The sequence below is a fragment of the Lonchura striata genome, chromosome Z (assembly GCF_046129695.1).
Source record: "Lonchura striata isolate bLonStr1 chromosome Z, bLonStr1.mat, whole genome shotgun sequence".
Taxonomy (NCBI): domain Eukaryota; kingdom Metazoa; phylum Chordata; class Aves; order Passeriformes; family Estrildidae; genus Lonchura; species Lonchura striata.
In genome coordinates this window covers 78,907,420-78,927,697 of record NC_134642.1, presented here as the reverse complement: position 1 = coordinate 78,927,697, position 20,278 = coordinate 78,907,420, and the positions used below count along the sequence as shown (strand labels likewise).

Below are 20,278 nucleotides of genomic sequence, written 5' to 3'. Positions count from 1 at the left end.
TGCAGTCTCTGTCTCTAACCCTTGTCCCCCAACAAACAGAAAATAAAAATTGATGATGCAGTACAACTGGAAGTCATTAAACAGTGTACTTGGGCACTATTGACAATAATTTGAGAGCCAGCCTAATTGATTGCTTAGCCAGAAGCTGGAAATGTTGAAGATGCATTGATTATGCAGATCATTAGCTATTGTATAGTTTACTACTTCCATAAAATTGCAGCTGATTTGTGAAGGGATTAATCAGAAGGTTTAGGAGTCAGGCAATAGTTTCTGTGTTTTTCAGTAAAGTAATGACTCATCTTCCCTTATTGATTTATATACCTTGTTTTACAGCTCTGGCATAAAAACATTTATTTCTGCTTGTAATTGTTATATTTTACCATCACAGAAGGGTGAGGTGAAGGGTGGTACATTGGGAAAAATTAGAACAATCAGGAAAAAAAATGCTTTTTAAATCTTGTCAACAACCTGGACTCAAAAAAAATTACTTAGTATATCTGGGGTTTTATGTATCTATTCACAATTGGGATTATATGTTTACAGTTGTGGAGGTTTTAGGGTAGTCTTGTGGTTTGTTGAGTGGAGTTTTCTGGGTTTTTTAAACCTTAGAATTTCTTAAACTAAAATGAGACTTTGGGATAATACTGTGTACTAATTTTGTCTGTGTTAGAGTGAAATTCAGAGTACGTGGCATGGGGCTGTGTTTGGTTTTGTGCTGCAGACAGTGTTGATAACACAGAGATTTTTTGTTACTGCTGCACAGGGCTTGCACTGGGCCAAGCCATTTTCTGCTTCTCACCCCACAGGTGAGCAGGCTGTGGGTGCACAAGGAGTTGGGAGGGGACACAGCTGGGAAAGGTGACCCCAGCTGACCAAAGGGAAATTCCAGGCCAAGTGGCATAATGCACAGCAAGAAAATGAAGATGGGTAAAGGAGGTTGGCCAGATCACCAGTGTGACTTGCTGGTTTAGTTGTGAGAAACTGGTTTGGGTTTCTTTGCAAAATTTGTTTTCCTTAATTTTGATTTTTATTTTTTAAATATTTTTAAATCTTGTCTAAACTTTCTTTACTTAGCTCACAAGTTTCTCACTTTACCCATTCTGATTCTGTCCCCCACCCCACAGTGTGATGGATTCAGTGAGTTGCTGTGTGATGTTTAGCTGCCTACTGTGATTTTAGACCAAGACATAGTGACATTTTTAGGCAGAGCTGAAGATGTTTCATTTTTTTTTTCTTTTTACCCACTTCCTTGCTGCTTAGTTTTTGGGTTGGTTTGGTTTGTTTTTTTTTCCTTTCCTTTTCCATGGTGACCTAGAGATCTGCACCAGTTATGATCTTTTCTTACTGAATGTGCTGAACCCTGGGAAGAGCAAGCAGGTGTTCATTTTTCTTTTCTTAAATCTAAATTGATGGACTTCAGCATCCTCTTGTGCTGGTCCTGCCATTATCACACAGGAGACAGGGCTTCACACTAGCCTGGCAGCCACTGGGTTCTGCATTTGGATTAATCAGGATTATAGCCTGCTTCCAATCATAACTAACACAGCAGCCCCACTTGGATTTCTCATTAGCAAGGTGCTGTTCTGAAATGCATGTATGCATGATAGATTGATGTAATCTGAACAGGTATGCATTTGGACAGCATGTAAAGATAAAAAATATCATGCCTAATTCATGTTCACATTCATATTGTCATTGCCTAGTTGCTTCTAATACCATTTGTAATGCCTCAGCCATGATTTTCTGGCTCTGTTTTAGGTTATGGCTTGATATGATTGCAGAGAGCAACATGCTGCATTTCTCGTTTCTGTATCTGTGTACACATGTTGAAGCTGTAGATTCTGACTCCTTTGGTTTCTTCTGTGTCAGTAAGGGCCCTTGTGGGATGATTTGTCTTCCTATTTTAGTCTTTGGCCTTGGAATTGTAAAATTGTTTAATCCAGATGACAAAAGACAAATGAATGTCATTAATATGTTTAAGTGCCTCCCTGACTGTACTTTATTTGTTCTTATTGCTGCATATTCTCAGTTGTTTTTGTCATCTGTATCCAGGCAGCCTCTTCAGACTTTAACAGATCAAAACTAGCAATGTAAATTATGACAGCTAGGTATTCTAATGTATATGATTTTCTTACCAAACAACACCAAGAATTTCATTGGATGCTAATTCAGAAAAGAAAAAAATCGAGATTGCTTTGCACAACAAAAAGATTCTTCTTCTTTTGTGTTCTGACAATATACTTGCTAGGAGGTCTGTTAAAAAAAGCAATTCATAGAAATGTTTGTTATGAATAATTTGAGTATATAGTCTGTTACCAGCTATAAACACCTTTTCTTTAATGCTTTCTGGAGGTAATTGATGTTCCTTGCTATTGTGGATAGGACAAAGCAAAAGTTGCGAGTGTTTTGTTTTGTTTGGGGGTTTTTGTTGGTGTTTTTTGGTGCAAGAATTTAAAAAAATTATATGTTAATTTCTATCTTAATGGTTTAAATTTCTGTCACTAGACATAGTTGTGTATTGTTAGCAGTGAAACAAAGAAAGGTGTACAAGGACTGTACAGAACATCCACTTGCTTTGCTTTTTTCTGGGCTAGAGATGATTATTCACTAAAAATCTATAAATTAAATTTCTACAGAAGTATTTGCAAGGATATGTGTATATATCTATCAACTTTTTTTTTAACCAAAGTGTGTCTTGGACCTGAGTCTTTGCATACATGCATATTAAAATTCTATTTTAGCAGCTTTATGGGGTATTTTTCTTTATTGTTGCTGTGTTTGGGGGTTGCTCCTACCAGTTATGGCTGATATCAAACTGTGATTGTAATGAAGTAGTCAATCACAGTAGTGAATGCAGAAGATTACCATTTTAATGACTAATTTTCCTGCAACTTTTCATTGTTGGCTGGTACCATTCATGTAATAATTCTCACAGGATGTAACATGTTTACTTCCTACCATAAAATTTTTCATAGAATTCTGTACCAGTTTGTTAATGTAGGGACAAGACTCTAAAACTGCTGTGAAGAGAATCTTGATGTCCAGTCTGTACCAATGATGCCTGTGCTGAACAGCCTGAATGTCCACTGGCTGCAGTGCTGACTAGATCAGAAAGTATGTAAACAATTGCATTTCATACAAGTGTAAACCAGAGAACTATATTAAATCACATCCTCTTCCTATTCATCTTTTCATAATGCGTGATGCATTTCAGGTTTTTAACTAATTCATGCCTTTAAGCTGATTTTGCATCAGATTGATAGAATATTTCAGTGTCCTGTTTGATCAGACTAAGGTAACAGAGGTTTATTTTAGATTAAATTACTGGTAATGCATGCAGTTCACTAACTAGAAAAGATTGTGAAGAAAAATACCTCTTTGTATTGTTTCTTATTATCAAGAATTTCTCTTTTGTGAAGATCATACACAAGTCAAATCAAAAGCATTTTCACTACTTTGCAATATTTTTCATTTTCACTGATAGTACAGTGATTACACTTCCCAAGAGTGTCTGAAATTGTGATTCTTTTGAAAGGTGTTTTAAAAAGAAAAGTCCGCTCCAGTTAGGATTTGAACTTTGACTTTATCGTTTTTGTATGCTAAAATAGTATGGTATATTACATATTTTTCATTAATGATATGTGAAGACCTCTAGTACTTGCGACAAGATGAATAAACATGGGTACTTAATACCTAATAACTTGTCTGTTAGACAGCAATAAGGATATAATACCATGTTAATTAAGCTATATTGTAAGAAATCTTTTTTTTCCTGTACTCTTTTTCTTTATAGCAGGACTTTTCATAGAGAGAATGTAATTTTGTTTTAACAACTTACAATAGCAAAAGGCAAACTGCAGGGCTGGTTAAATTTGCTAAATTCTCTGTTGGCCCTAAGAGACAGATTGAAATTATGTCAGTCAATAATAGTATTTGTATCTGAAATTCAAGTGACATTCTGTGTTTTGTTTTCTCATTTGTTTTAAAAATAATGGCTCATATTAAATAATGTGTGCTACCTAGGAAGACTAATATGTAAAGGTTTTTGAATAATATATAACTATTTTAAAAACCTCTTGTGGTGTCGCAGTGAATGGGTCCATTAAATTATTTGTATTTTTGTGAGCTATAAAATGCTGGGTTTTAGATATTGTTTTGATTAATGTAGTATTTTTCAGTAGAAATTGAAGTATAAGAAACTTTATAATTATTATATTATTTTCTTAGATCTATGCAGTTGTAATCACAGTTCTTCTGTCTTCATGTTAACTTCTATTTATTGCAATATGCAGGAAATTATCTTGTTTTATTTCATTTGCTGTTTCCTCTGTGACATGAGAGACCTGTCGGTGATTAAGAAGCTTCTTAATCCTTTGCTTCAGTTTGAAGAGCATAAGCAATTTACGACTTTTTTCTTCCCCTGCCTTTATATGTGTATGTTTCCTATGATTTGTAACAAGTGGTGACCATACAATTCAACTAGAGTTGAATTGTAATAATCAGAACTGAACAGTTCCCTCTATGAAATTTGCATGGGGCAGGCAAAATTTTGTACCTGTGGCCTGTAGTGGAAAATTTGGGGAAATCTTGTCCTTTTATGCTTGTGAAAGAGGAAAAGGAGATGAATCTGTAAGTTGTAGGATGCCATAGGAAGGAGATATCTAGAACCTGGATTGTAAGGAAGCTTTTTGGTATTCTTGCCAGCTTTCAGTGCCTGCAGTAATAACCTAGATAACTGCAGGTGGCAAACTTAGGTAAATACTGCAGCTGATTATATCAGCTTTATGATGTCATACTGTATTTCCATTGTGTATGGCTAGTGTGAAACCTGAAAAATAAAACATGGTTAGTTGTTTTAAAAACAGATGCAATTGTGAAGATATTTTCACTATGGGTTGTGATACAAATTGAACTGTGTATACATCACTTTACATGAACTGCATGTATATATTTCCTTTTATTTTCAACTGCTACAAGAGTTTCCTCACTTATTAGAATTACACAGTATCCATAAAATACCTAAGAAGAGATTTGAACAAGATTTTCTAACTCTAGTTCTACTAAATGTTGCAAGTGTCTTAACTTTATAAGAGAAAATGGTCACATTGTTTTAAAATAATCAACCTGATGGCCTTCTATGTTGAAGATGGACACCGTTGGACAGGGGAGGGGTTACAGATGTCATTTATGTGGACTTCTGTAAATTCCCCTACAACATCCTTCTCTGTTCAAATTTCAGAGAGATGGATTTGAAGAGTAGGCTGTTAAATGGGTAAGGAATGGGCTGAATGTCTCATTCAGAGGGTAGTGATAAATGGCCCAGAGTCCTAATGGGTGTCTGTGACAAGAGATGTCCCCCAGGGGACCAGTGTTATTTAATATCTTCATTAGTGACACAGGTGAAGGAATTGAGTGCACCCTTAGCAAGTTCTCAGCTGGCACCGAGCTGAGTGGTGCAGCTGACACTCCTGAGGCACAGGATGCCATCCAGAGGGATCTGGACAAGCTCGAGCAGTGGCCCTTGGGAATCCCATGAGGTTTAACAAGGCCAAGTGCTGGTGCTGCACCCGGGTCAGGGCAATCCCTGGTGCCAGCCCAGGCTGGGGATGAGCAGACCGAGAGCAGCCCTGCCCTGAAGGACTTGGGGGTGCTGTGGGTGAGAGCTGGGCAGGAGCCAGCCATGGGCACTCCCGGCCCAGAGAGCCAAGTGTGTCCTGGGCTGCACCCAGAGCCCCGTGGGCACAGGGCAGGGAGGGGATTCTGCCCCTCTGCCCTGCTCTGGTGAGACCCCACCTGCAGAGCTGCCTCCAGCTCTGGGGTCCCAGCACAGCAAGGACATGGAGCTGCTGAGAGAGTCCAGAGGAGGCACCAAGGTGAGCAGAGGGATGGAGCACCTCTGCTCTGAGGAAAGGCTAAGAGGATGGGGATTCTTTGGCCTAGTGAAGAGAAGGCTTTGGGGTGACCTAATTGTGGCCTTCCAGTACTGAACAGAGCTCACAAGAAAGATGGAAAGAGACTGTTCACAAGAGCATAGTGTGTCTGGGCAAAAGGCAAGGGACTCAAACTTGAGAGCAGGTTTAATTCAGATATTAGGAAGAAATTCTTGACTGTGAGGGTGGTGAGTCACTGGCAACAGCTGGCCAGAGAAGTTGTGGATGTTCCATCCCTGGAAGTGTTCAGGGTCAGGTTGCTTGGGACACTTTGCAGCCTTGTCTAGGGCAAGGGTGTCCCTGCTCATGGCAGGCGAGTTGTAGGTAATCTTAGAGATCCCTTCCAACCCAAGCCATAAGAGTATGTTTTCAGTCATATTTACTAACTCCTAAAATAAACATTTGATGCCGTGGCATCAAAACCTGTTTTTACTCTTAAAATCTGTGTAGGTTTTGTAAGTCTACATAAGTACCTTGTATTTGCAGTCTGTGTGCGTGTGTGTGTTAGCCTCAGGTTACAGCAGCTCTGGTACCACTGTCATATATACAATAATTTTATGCAGATGTCACAAACTTGTATTATCCAATGAATTGCATACTGGGAATATGATTATGTTGGGTAGATGAAGGGATCTGGTTATAGATACATTACTCTCTATTAGTGTTTTGGCTTGCTTCACTATTTTTATCACTTTAACACTTTGTTTCACTGAGGAAACTTAGACCTAGTGGAGAATGTGAGAAATATTTATCCTGGTAGCATACCACACCACAGTGCTGCATATGGTTACTTTTGTATTTAAGTTTTTCACATGAAATAAAAACACTACAAGAGTGGTAGAATAGTTTTATCTATGAGAGTAATGTGATGACAAAACAAACATGCTACAGAGGTGATTGTGATTGCTACAGAAGTGATTTAATGAAAGGGACATGGATTTTTCAGATTCTTGACTAGGGAAATTGAAGAGTTTATTTAAGTATCTAGGAAGCCTTTAGAAGGTCATCAGAGTAGCAAGGCAAATGAAATATATTTTCATTTGTGAATGCTTTTAGAGTTAACCTAGAGGATATAGACATAATAGTATTTAATATTTTTCATGACCAGGACCTCCACTATTTGTGAACATTAACCATGATCTTCTGAGGCCATTTTAGATGAGAAACAGTATGAGCATAAAACACTTGTTACATGAATGTGTACTGTAAAATAAACTTCCAGCCCCTTTAAAAACCTTGAAGTTGTGGTAAACAGATATGTTTGCCTGAGTAAATGAATTTAGTGGGAATGTATAAGATCAAATTGCACAAAGGAATTGAAAATAAAAGTTACTTTCTTTTAAAAATACTTTAGGTGGTAATGAGATTATGAGATTATTCTGTTAGAATGAACACCAAAGCTGTTGAATAAAACTAGGGTTTTGCGAGTTGTTTTTTTTTTTGGTTTTTTTTTTTTTTTTTTTTTTTGGTTTTTTTTTTTTTTAGGAAATATACCACCATAGCTGTGGAGGTATTAAAAGTGAAGATAATGCAAAGTCATCTTTTGTCCCAGAGAGAATGAATATTTTATTCATACACTTCTTAGACAAGGAGGAAATACTAAGCTGCTAGAGCACTGAACCATGGACCTATTTTGTGGTTATATAGAAATTCTTTCTTCTTTTGTATTCAGAATGGTACTAAATAAAAATACTTTATAATTATTTCTTAGCATGTGGACACATTAAGTCTTTTTGATTGGGTGTTGTGAAAACAAAGGGGAATATTATTTTTAATTTTTAGAAATTATTGTGCAGTCTTCTGCTTAAAAAATATGCTGAGAAGCATGCATTTTTCCTATAACCATTTCTGAATACACAAAATTTATAATGCAGTAGTACTCTCTTTTTTATTTTCATTTTTTAATTTTAATTTTCTTGACATTTTGTAGGCTATCATGTTATGATACGTGCTGCATGGTGAAAGATGTATAGTTTTGGAAGCAGCATTTCCTAAGTCCAGAGTAAATATATTTTGATAATAAATTTTCTCCTTAGGGAGGAGGGCAGTATTTTATAAAATGAAGAATTGTTATTACGATTTTATTTGCATTTTTCAGCAAATAAATTAGGGTGTGCTGATATTAATATAAATGCATGTAAACTGTACTTAATAAAATTGTGAGATAATGAGAATCATAGATAATTTATATTGAGAACTTAGATTTGTTTTCTAACCCAGATATTTAAACCGGTTTGATGATAGTGGTTGTCTACAGTTATTTAGTATTTCAAACAGTATATGTTCCAAGGGTGTTGTTTTGTCTAGTACTAAATAATTTGCTGGATAAAATGGACCAGAAATGAACAAATCTTGTTTTGATGCCTAGAATCATCAGTAATAAAAGAAAATAAGATTAAAAAGTGATAATTTGTGCCACAGAAATGGAAGGAATAGTTTGTGTGGCCTTTAACATAGGTACTTAGAGTTCTGTATGTAAAAAATCATGTTGGAGTAATTAGGAATTATTTGTATACCCTTTCACTATTACCAAGTTAAAATGGGAACACTGGTCTTGATAGCCAGTTGTTCAATCCTCTTAAAAACCAGGGAGAAACTTTGTAAATCCACATGCTTTCTAAAAGGGTACCTTATAAAATTATGATTCCCCTGAGTATTGTATTGGGTATACTGCCAAATTTTGGAGTTGTTTTCATACTTACGGTGTTTTAAATTAATTGATGCTACCATTATGTAGCATCATAGGCCAGCTGATAAATGTAACATAAAAAGATCCTTTTAACTCTTCAGCTTCTACACTCTAGACTGTCTTCTCTTGTGTCATGGGCAGATTAGTGATACTAACTCCTGCAGTGATGCACAATGAGAAAAGTAAGGACAGCAATTCCATTCTCTTCACTCTTCCCCTCCCCTCAAATGTGAAGCTGGGGTAGTGAATTATTACAAAATGCCTCAGAGTGATTATATATTCTTATGAGGTCTAAGGTAGCAGGGGTGCACAGGACATCTAAAGCTTAAGTTGATCTTAAAATCCTTAGAAAGAAATTTTGTTTTTAATTTGTTTGTAAAAAATCACTTATGAATCACTTTCAGTTAATAATGGAACATGTTTTGCAGCCATTAATAAGCAGCATTTTATTTTATGAAAGACTACACATTTGTTTTGTGAAAAGATCTTTTTTCTAATGAAAAGGAACCACTCAAAGTTATAAGCTGAGATTGCAAAAAGATTGAAGACCTAACTGAATCATTAGAAGTACATGTTAAAAAATGAGCATCATTTCCTTTTCAGTTGGTTTCCTTCAAAGATGCAGGAATAGAAATATTTATATTTTGCTTTTGGATGCTCATTGGTAGTACTACTGGAACTTATAGCTGGAAGTTGTTGAATTTCTGTTTTGATTAAGCAAACTGTTGAATTTACTGAAGGTGAAGAAATACTTTCTGGCAGGTAGTCAAGATGAGCCTTGCCTTCTGCTGTTCACTAATGAAATCTGGATGTCCTAAGAACTTGAGTGTGATGACAGATTATCTATGCCTTATTTTTGTCAGTGTTCTGTAATTGCAATATGAGGTCATGAATTAAATGCATGTTTGCCAATAATAATTACTTTGTCACAGCTTTTATGACAAATATAATTTAAGTTGATGCTTGTGGACAGCAGGCAGCATATCAGGCCTGTTGAACAGGAAAAGTCCTTTCCAGTTTAAGTTTTAAATAAATCTTTTGAACATAAACTTCATTTTCCACCATTTCTGCCTTTTGTTTTTGGAGGGAGGTATGGCAGAAGAGCCCTATATTTGTATATAGCAGTCTTTGTGTGTATTTCTAAGATAGATTTGTGCTGAATTACCATTAATTTAAAATGAGTTTGGTTTATGCTTATGGTCAATCTAATAGTATGTGTTCCTAAGAAATTATATTATTAAAATATTAGGAATATTATCAGTTAGGAACTGATGGTAGTGAGTGCCCTGGTTTGTTTGGTGGAGCCTTTGGACTAAATCTTTAAATAAATGTTTTGAGTATTGCAGCTTCCTGCAAAGTAATTTAAAAATGAAATTGAATTTTTACTTTAATTTAAATGTAGTTAAATTATAACAGAATTTACTTGTAATTTCCTACTCACAGGACTAGGAAGAGATGTATACTCTTAAAAATTTTAAAGTATATGCTTTAGTTTAACTGTAAAATTTAATACTATTCCACTGTAATATTTTGATCTTTCTTTTGACCCTAAAAAGTAGTTTTGAAAGTGTTAGTCAAAAGAGAGGCAAGGTAATCTTTCCCTTTGTGGGAAAGAGGCATTATCTGATAATTTTAGTACAGAGATAGTAAGGCAAAATTTTAAGCTAACTAGGAAGTACCTCTGTAAGCACACACGTGTTGAAAAACCTCTTCTCTTGAAACTACTTCATTACTGTGATTTTTTTTTTTAGATGTTCATGTAATGATATTTAATTTCTTTCCTGCTGACAGAACTGTGGTAGCCTGACTACATTGGTTTACAGCATGTAGATATTTTTGTATATCAGCAATCTTTTTGCTTTATATTTAGTTTTTTGTATGTATTGCATGCTTGTGAATTTAATTGAATTCACCTTTGATCTCAATTAGTGCTTTGTAAATGCTTTTGCTCTGTGTGATTTGCCTGCCTCTTTTGAAATGAATGTTTTCTACAAGTCCTGGTAAAAAAGTGTTAAACCAAAGCTATACCAATGTTTAGGCTAACTGCACGTCACTGTAGGTTATGGCACACAAGGATTCCAGGAGAGAGAGACCAGAGAAATGCACACTGAATATGTGAGACCTTAAACACTGTATTGGAGGGTGTAGCCACATGCTTCATGTGGGGCAGGTTTCAGAGTGAGTGGCACGTGGGCCTCAATGTGTAGCAGATAACAATGCATAGATAAGGCAAAGTTTTAGGACTGAATTGGCAGATAAGCTTTTTACAAACTTACTATTTTCAAATATAAACCTGAATTTTAGTAAGCCCTCCCTGACTCTGTCCATCTTCCTTTGGTGTCCAAATAAAGCTGGTGTCCGATGGAATAGAGAAAAGAAATTATGGAGTAAGAACTTGGGAGAAAAAGGGTTTCTTCTACCATTAGTATTGTCTTGTGTAGTGAATACTTAGCTTCGTGAGTCTTCTATATTTATGTGACAGCATATTTTTACTCTAGCAGAGTTTATTCTTCTGAGGAATATTTTTTGCAACTTTTATTTATGTATATTGCATGGAAAAATTATATATTAAGATCTATTTACAGACAGTGCAATGCACCTGTTTAAATAAGAAAACATGGTATTCATTCTGTGCTACTTGCTTTTTATATTCCTATTTTTTTTCAGTTGCTTCTGTTTGAGCTTCTGTAGGTGTTCATTTATTATGAGGCTTTTTAGTTCGAATTTGAGTGGCTTTTATTGTTGTACCTCAGTCTTTCTTTTTGAATTATCATCTCTGCTCTTTCCTTTTTGCACTTTCATTTATTGAATAGAATGTAAAATAAACTAATACTTAGAAAATCTAATTCAGAGTAGGCAAAATATTGAATTTATGTAGAACAATGCAGAACTGGAATTTGTATATAATAGGCTGCAATACATAAAAAGAAAATGATTAAATCATATCTCACTTATCATAGATCTTTTTGATAGGAGGAAAATCTTTGCCATTAGTTCCAGACCACTGTATTTCCCATTCACAATGCTTTAGTGCATAACTTATAAATCTGTCCTCATCATCTTATATTACTTTTTCAAAGCAAGTCTAACATGAAGCAAGACACGATGAATGGAAGTCAGTGAAGGTCGACTAGACAATCCAATTACTAAAGATTCTTGGAAGAACAGTACTGTAATCTATAATAGAATTGTGTGTGAATTTCTGTCTTTGTTGACAAGGGTCATTTCTGTAGAACTGCAGGGGTTTTTTTAATGGTAATCTAGTTTTAGATTATGTTAGTCTAATCTGTTTGTGTAATACATCAGAATGTCAGTTGTTTAAAAATGTGTTAGTTCACAGAAGCCATACTTACAATACAGATTTTATGTACCTGTTCTATCTCCTGAGCAGTGAGGATTTAATGTACAGCTACACATTGCATAACAAAGAGGCAGTGTTAAGGTGCATAATCATTGCATACATATCACTGCTAACTTTCCATACTTTTCTTTTTATCACTCACTTATTTTTCTTTCATTCTACTGGTGTAAAACACATTCATACAGTAAAAGAGGTTACTATTTCTGTCTCTACTTCTGATAGAAATAGTGACCCAGGCTGCATGTTGGAATTAGTACAGAAGTTTAATGTCTGTATAGAAACAATGGGTGCTGGGCACTCCAGATGATGAATAAGAAAAAAGCCTAGTTAAGCAGAAGAATAGATGTTTCCAGTCTTAGAACCATCCATGAACTTTAACTTTGTTGCTTCTGTATCACAGAATCACAGAATAAGTTAGGCTGGAAAAAGTTCTGGTATAACTGAGTCCAAGCTTTGACCAAACATTTTGTCAATTAGCACTGAGTGCCATGTCCAGTCTTCCTTTAAAACCCTTAAAGGACAGGGACTCCACCGTCTCCCTGGGAAGCCCATCTCAATGTCTGATCACCCTTTCAGATATGGCTGAATTTTACCTACTTTTTTTCTCCTTGATACCAATAGATCTAATGAAAAAAAAAGAAAACCCAAAACCATGCATGCGTACCAACATTGTGGTTTTGAGCCACATAAAAATAAAGACTGTTAGAATTTAGTTGTCTGTTGTTCTAAATGGAAACTAGGTAATTTTACATGGCTATCATTTTGCATATAAGCTTTAAATAAATTCCAAATCACATGTTCTTGTTTTCTTCAAACCCTGCAAAAAAGGAACAAAAAGGGGTAATATAGAATCTAGCTTTTAACCTTTTAGCAGGGGTTTAGATTACAGGTATTTTCATGCACAGTCTCTTACATTGATCTTAGGAGAAGATTTTATTGAAATTTTAATGAAATTGCAAGTGTGTATATATGTAAATATAGAAATATATATACGTATATTCCTTCTCAGCTAATACAATCATAGAAAAGTGGAGTCATATTTAAAGTGTTTCACCAAACAGAATATCAAGTGGTCTTCATTATAGGCGATCTGAATGGGAAGCATGTTATTAAAAAAATCAATTGCTATAAATGACATAGGGTCTGAAAAAGTAGTAATGAATTCCTAGATACTGGTCTAACATAGGATGCTGAGAGGAAGGTACAAGGTTCAACTTGATTGAAACAATTTTTACAGTGTTTCCCAATAAAAGTTGAAGTAATCTTCTCCAGATGGTGGAGTTTTATTGTCTGACAGCACAAGATAGAAACCCTGCTTTTTATTTATAAGTCAAAATTTAAGAGCAAGTTGTTTTCAGTAGCAAAATATGTGTGTAAACTAATACAGTAATAGTAAAGCATAATCAGGTTATGTCACACTCCTTTTGACTGGAAAATCATGAGGCATACAGAGGTAATGAAGAATCTTTTTCTGATTAAAAAGATGATGCATATCTAAAAAGCACTAAAAAAAGTACTCTAAAAAGCAGAGAAGATTTGGTACTAATCTGTAAACTATCTAGTATAAATGGTCATACTCTACTGTTACTAATTTTTATTAAAACTATGTTTTCAAAGGTTTTATTTAGATTACAGAAAATACTACAATATGGAAAGAAAATACTTTAAGACATAGTAATTTTATTACTTGCATTCAAAATGTAATTTTTCAAAGTCTTCATGCACCTAAATGTTAGCTGTAAGTAAGAAATTACTTGTAGATTGAAGTTTTAAGCTCTGTAATGAATTTGTGATGTTAGGTATTTAAATGACTGATTTTTCATTAATACATTTTCTTGATAGGTAGGACAAAGCTGTCTGCAACAGAGAATTACATTTGAATGTTCTATTGGGAGGGTAGACTAAGATTGCAGTAGAGTCCTTCTCTAAGATCATTAGCTGAATTAGAGGTTTTAAGTTATTTTCTATTGGTGATAGACTTCTTATTTTCAGCCTTGGTTTGGTTCTGGTAGCATCGTAAGTACTGTAAATTTCTAAGCCTTTGACTTGTGATAGTATTTGTCATAGGTTTTTGATAATCAATATCTCAAAAAAGTAATAGTTGGTGTGGCTGTCCTTAGCTGAGAAGAGTGTGCCAAAAAAAAAAAAAAGAGTAAGGTTGTGTCAGATCAAATTAGAGAAGAAATTTCTTACTATATTGGTTTGCTTTTGTTCAAGCAGGCAGACCTGAGACATGGGTCTCTGTTAATAACCCATGATCACTACCCCATTTGTAATTGGATCTGTTCAGCTGACCCTTTTTCCTTTCGTTTTGGCCTGTTTTCAGTTTAATCAGGTTCTAAATACACAATATGAAAAGGCTTGCTTGCCTTTTACATTTATTTGGTAGATGTGCAGCAGTAAAAATATATACTTGCTTAGAAATTGTTGCTTTGAGAAACGTGCACCAGGTCTCTAACAATTTTCAGTAACCCCAAAGACATACAGCTTTTATGAGGTAGTCTGCCTATAAACCCATATCTCTGGGTTATCTTTTCAAAAGTTGTTCTGCCAGAATCTTCACCAAGGTCACCATATGCTGCCAGGGTGCAGGAATGTGACATCTTGGGCAAGTTGGAGCTCTGGGTGATGGTGATCCAAAGCACAGCGGGAATAGTGTTCCTATATGAATTCACCTGAGGCTCAGCTGTGCGCTACATATTTCAAAACATTTTTTTTCTTTTTGGTTCTGCGGGAGCAGGAAGACATCCACAGAAATTCTGAATTTTCTCAGCACTCAGGAGTTAGGATTCCAGACACAGTGAGATGTTCTTGAGCCATGTAGCTGGAAAATACAGGCTTTGTCCCAAAGTCAGTATATGGTTTTTCATTACTGCCATTTGCACTGGGAATATATACTTCTCGGAGGGAAAACAAATAAACAAACAAACAAAAACACACAAAAAACCCCTAACAAAGCTTACTTGCTCAAAGGAAAGTGTATAGGTGTTGTAAATGTACTTATGTCACAAACTTTCTCTTGATAATTTAGTCTACTTACAAAGCAATGCATTTATACAATAGAGTGTATTTTATAGTTACTAAATTTTACTAGACTTAATTATATACAAAAAATAGTTGTATAAATAAGTAAATCTCAATAATAAACTAGATAACATCTCCATTTGGCTGATAACTGACACAGTGATTATAAAGTAATTTTGAAGGATAAAATACATTTAGCTGATAACTGACACAGTGGTATATTGCCATGATGTAAGAAAGAGATGTATTATTTTTAAGTTGAAATCTTCAGTTGCTGTGTTTTAGTTAAAAAGAAATACAAGACAAGGCATATAAATTCAAGATAGCACACAATTCAAATTCTTTGCAAAGTCAGTGATGGGTGTAGCATGAGTCTACGGGATGACAATAACTAATTGGTTATATTTTCATTTTTTTTATTAAAATAGTGGATAGAATTGTCTCTTGGGTTATTTGCACATAAATAGAATGACAGTAAGATCTGAATTTGTGGCTATCATCATTGCCTTGTGTTTCTTTTTTCTCTGCCAGAAATGTTTTTTCTTCCTAATTTTCATGTATATATGTCTATGCATATCTATGCAAACTGTGCAAACCCAATGATCTCTCTCAAACTCTTGAAACAAATAATAGTAGTGATAATAATATTACTAAAAGTCTAAATGAGCTTCTTGCTAGTGTTACATAGAAATTTCTTAAGCTGTGTTAAGGATATGCTTATATCACCTATTCAACTGTTACCTGTTTATCTTTTCTGTAGGTGACAGATCAGTCAGTGAAAGCTTTTGCTGAACATTGCCCTGAGCTGCAGTATGTTGGTTTCATGGGATGCTCTGTTACTTCAAAAGGAGTCATTCACCTTACCAATGTAAGTATCATAACTACTTTCTGCTAGTCTCTAGTGTTTTGGACTATAGCCAGGTCATAGGTATCAGCCACAATAAGATTACATGTATGATTTATAGCACTGATATGGACAGAAACATGATAAAGTGAGTGAACTTTGCATTATTTTGATTTCACTGTATAAAAACACTTTACCAAAAATATGTTTATGAGATTATACATTTTCTCACAAGTAACAGTGATGTTCAGGTCAAAATTCTTTAAAAGGTGTAATTGCAGCTGATCCCATTGCAAACAAAACAAAATTCCATTTTAAAATGCAAAATTCTAATTGTAAGAGATTTAGACAGATCTCTAGTTGCAGCAGTGTACCCCCAGTGTATGTACATTTTGACTATATTAATCTTCTTATTTGACATAATGCGACAGATACATTTTAATTTCTTTCCTTTTTCTTTTGCGTAGGAGAAGTGAGTGATGTGTGGAAAAACTAACTTGAGTGAATCTGCAGAAAGTAATTTAAGTTTTCAGTAAAATGGATGACTTGAGTGAGGTGGACAAACACCATCTAATTAAAATTTGTAACTGAAAGTAAATCCAGGAATCATACAAATATGAAAATGGTTAAAGAGATCTTGATGTAGGAAGTAGAGAGCATATTTAATGAAAATGGAGCGTGACTGCTGAAAGCAAAGTTTTTTTTGATGCAGCTGTGAAGGTCTCCTGTTGTTATACAGAACCATTCAGCATATCTGTAAATTACTTTCATTATTTTAGAGCTGCTTAGCTGAGGCTACAGAAGAATTGAAAACATTTTGGAACACATGCAAAAAGAATTAACCCAGGGAAATTAATTTGTATGGTAGAGTTATAGGATGTCAAAGGATGCCATTTTGAAATAACTGTGTATTGAAGTGATGAGTAAAAGCATGTCTGTTGGAGAAAGAAATTATACAAATATTTTCAAATCCTATGAAAACTACCTCTATATAGGTTATGTTAATATATACAGCATAAACATAGGAGGTATAAAATGTAAACATTTTACACAGACAGGGTATGTAGTCTAAGGCTTTGTGGGAAATTTCCACAAAGATTAATTTTCAGCTACATGTTTTGATTACTGCATTATTCTGACTTAGATTTATTGAGTATTTAATAGATGTTAGATGTTTTATCCTTCAACAATATTACTTTGTAATCACATTTGTTAGATTGAAGAAGAGTCAAGATCTTGACATGTTATTAATGTTTCTGATTTTAATGTATTTAATAATAAAAAATTATTAGAAATCCTGATTTACATTGATGTGACCCTGTTGAACATAGTCCTTCCAAAAATATCTAGAATGGTGCTTAGACTTCTAGTGTATAATTACTTTGTAATTACATACTAGAAGTATGTAATAAAATGGTGCTTACTGGGACTTGAGATTTAGGTATTTCAGTTTCTTTCCCTCATGCTGTATCTGTACAACTTCTGTAGGCTGTGAATGCTGCAAAGGCTGTGATATGGTAACACTGGAAGTTAGAGATTGCTTAACCTGGAGAGGGCTTGAGGGAGACCTTATTGCAACATTTCAATACCAAAAGGGGGTTTATAAGAAAAATGGAGACAGACATTTTGGAAAGACCTGTAGCAAGTAGTAACATTATCTCCTGCATCTGTCTTTCCCAGAATTCACCAGTTGATGACAAAGGTTTTTGTTCTAACAATCTGTGGCTGTTTTTGTGCTGAGTACTTAACTGGTGTTTCATAAGTGTTTAGTAGTAATTCCAGGCTGGAGTTCCTAGAGAATGTGAAATCTACTCTTTGCTCTCCATGGCCTGTGAGTGTGTCCCTCCAGGCTGTGCAGAGCTAGTTGCCTTCTGTCCTGCTTCCTGTGTGCAAACTGGAGATAACAGCAGTGGCCTTGGTTGTTAAATTGCTTTGGGGCTGATGGATGTATAAAAATTGAGTGGTTTATTATTACTGTATTTTCCCCCTAGTAATGTTAGCACTCTTTAAAAATACCGCCACTTCAAAAATTCTAAATTAAAGCACTGCTGCATCGCAGAGCTTTTTTTAATAGCTAATTGTGGGGTATGGAAGAGAAAGTGTTGTATACTTAAGAAAAAGAAGAACATTCAGGGTTTATTTTCACTCTTTTTCTACTGAACAGAATGACAGTCAAAAAAATTTGCTTTTTGAGCAAGACCATGTTATCATGCTGGTGCCTTTTTTCCTTGAATTTATTATAAACTGAAAAAAATACAGATAAAGTAAATAATGATTATTGGGTAAGACGAGAGTCACTTCATATACATACACAGAAAGAAAGGAAAAAACAGGAGTGTGTTTATGTGCAATTTGCAGTTAGACTCACTGTTGAAACAGTCCTTTGTTCTGATGACCTGAATGTTTCATTTTCCTTTAGTTTTTGTGTGTCAAACATTGTTACAAAATAAGTGAATGACCTCCTCCATGACATCAGAGTATTTAGTCCTACACTAAATGTTGTTTCTGTGGAGGCAGGAAGAGCATGTGTAGTGGTATAGTTTATCTTCTGTTTTCACCACATCCACACTTACTGTTTTCTTGTTTTATCTTTTATTATGACTTATTTTATTATTTAATTAGCTTTCTATGTATAATTTTTATTATTGTTTGCACTCTTTCTCCCATACACACATCCTTGTCTCTCAGGAGTTTATCCCTAGTTATTTTTTACTTTGCTTTTCCAGTAAGTGTGAAGATCAACACAAATGTCAAAAGTACCTGTGCTCATTAGGTGATTGTGTTGAGCGCAAGATCAGCCAGAAGGGTAATCTTCTGTCATTAACTATGTGAGAATAAGAAACTTTGTATTCTTTCTAGTGAGATAGTGATTTTGTAATGTTACATCTTTGACCTCAAGAGCAGTGGCATTTTCCTCCCCTGTTGTGGTAATTGCTTCTCAGCAGTGTAATTGTTGCATTTTGAATAGAATTTTAGCAGCTGGCATCAGCAAACCTTGACATCTAGAAATAATTTTATTACCAAGCCACTTCCTTGGCTTCTTCCTTTGGTTTCCGATATATATGCAAGGGTAATTGCTTCATAGCAGTATACTCTGTGCTTCTACACCATGTACTTCTGACAGACTGTCTGGTTAATTTTGTTACAGACATCTAATTATATATGAATCCTTGTACAGAACCTCGACAGAAAAAAATGTCTAACTTATTCTGCTAATCACCAATGCATGAAGAGAGTTAATCTAAGAACTGCTTTTGGAATAATGTGACCTTCGCTTCTTCATCTCATAGTTACCTATGTCCAATCCAACTTAGTGATACTTGTGTCTAAGTTTGTGGTCAGTATGAAGTCAGTAAAAATTTAGATTTGTAGAGCAAATTCTTTGGGCTCATTCAGTGTAGACATCATCAGTGTGACAGATAGATAATGATAATCTACACATGACAGGACTGAGGTAATGTATGGTTTCTTTCTAGTAAATGGTTTGACACCAAATGTTCTCATTTTGCTCTTTTTATGGTAGTATTTTAGCATACCATCTGATCTTAAGATCATTAAGCTTCCTGACTAAGGGCATGATTGCTATTCTTTGGCTGGATATGGAGAAAACAGTATTTTAATTTGTATAATAAGCTGGATTTCATAAGATGAAATATGATTTATTTCAATCTGTTTGCCTTTAGTAATATGTCCATTTAATTACTAGTCTTCCAATGACTGGAAAAAGGCATGAAGTGAGGGTTTTTTAGTACAGTGATTCTGGGACATTCATCATGAATGTTGGCTTGAAACTTTACTTGATATGGTGCTGTGTAAGTGAATGTTTTTGCATCTTGTCAAACAGAACCTGATGATTCTGTTGAATAAAGTTAATTGTGTCCCTCTTAAGAGAGAGATTCTTGTTGCTATTTTGAGGAATTTGATGGTTTTACCCAACTGCCATTTTTTTCAATTAAGTAAAAAGACATTGCAGAGAAGAATGCATGGTTGAAAATGTTGGATCTAGGAAACTTTCACTTCCCCTCTACTGCACAAAAAAAATTCGTTAGAAGTACTTGACAGTAAATAACATGAAGATGTAACCTATAAATCAGTAAAAATTTAATTCTACAGCAACTTTTATAGTTTATAAACTGGAAATTAGTCTTGTAACACAGATACTATGCATGCAATTTATATGTGTGTGCAAGTCCCTCCTCTAGAGGTAATTAAATCTTTGTGCTTGCAGCACAGTTTTTGATTGGTTGTTTGTTACTTAAGCAATGGGACTTTAATGTTTCAGAGTATCTAAGAATTAAAACTTATTAATATGCAAAAAAATTTAATCAGTCTTTGGGAAAATAGTCTCCTTTGTAACTACTTAATAATTTTCCAACTCTTTAGGTCATGTATGATTACTGTTCTAGGATCACAGTATATCTCAATTGTGT

The 20,278-nt window shown here is 34.7% G+C and overlaps 1 protein-coding gene across 1 annotated transcript in view; it reads left to right on the top strand.

Annotated features, from left to right (window-relative positions):
* FBXL17 (F-box and leucine rich repeat protein 17) overlaps positions 1-20,278 on the top strand; it is a 274,548-nt gene that overhangs the window by 69,531 nt on the left and 184,739 nt on the right. Inside the window, exon 5 of the mRNA XM_021524805.2 lies at positions 15,765-15,872. Coding sequence (XP_021380480.2) covers positions 15,765-15,872 — 108 coding nt within the window. The remainder of the gene's footprint in view (positions 1-15,764; positions 15,873-20,278) is intronic.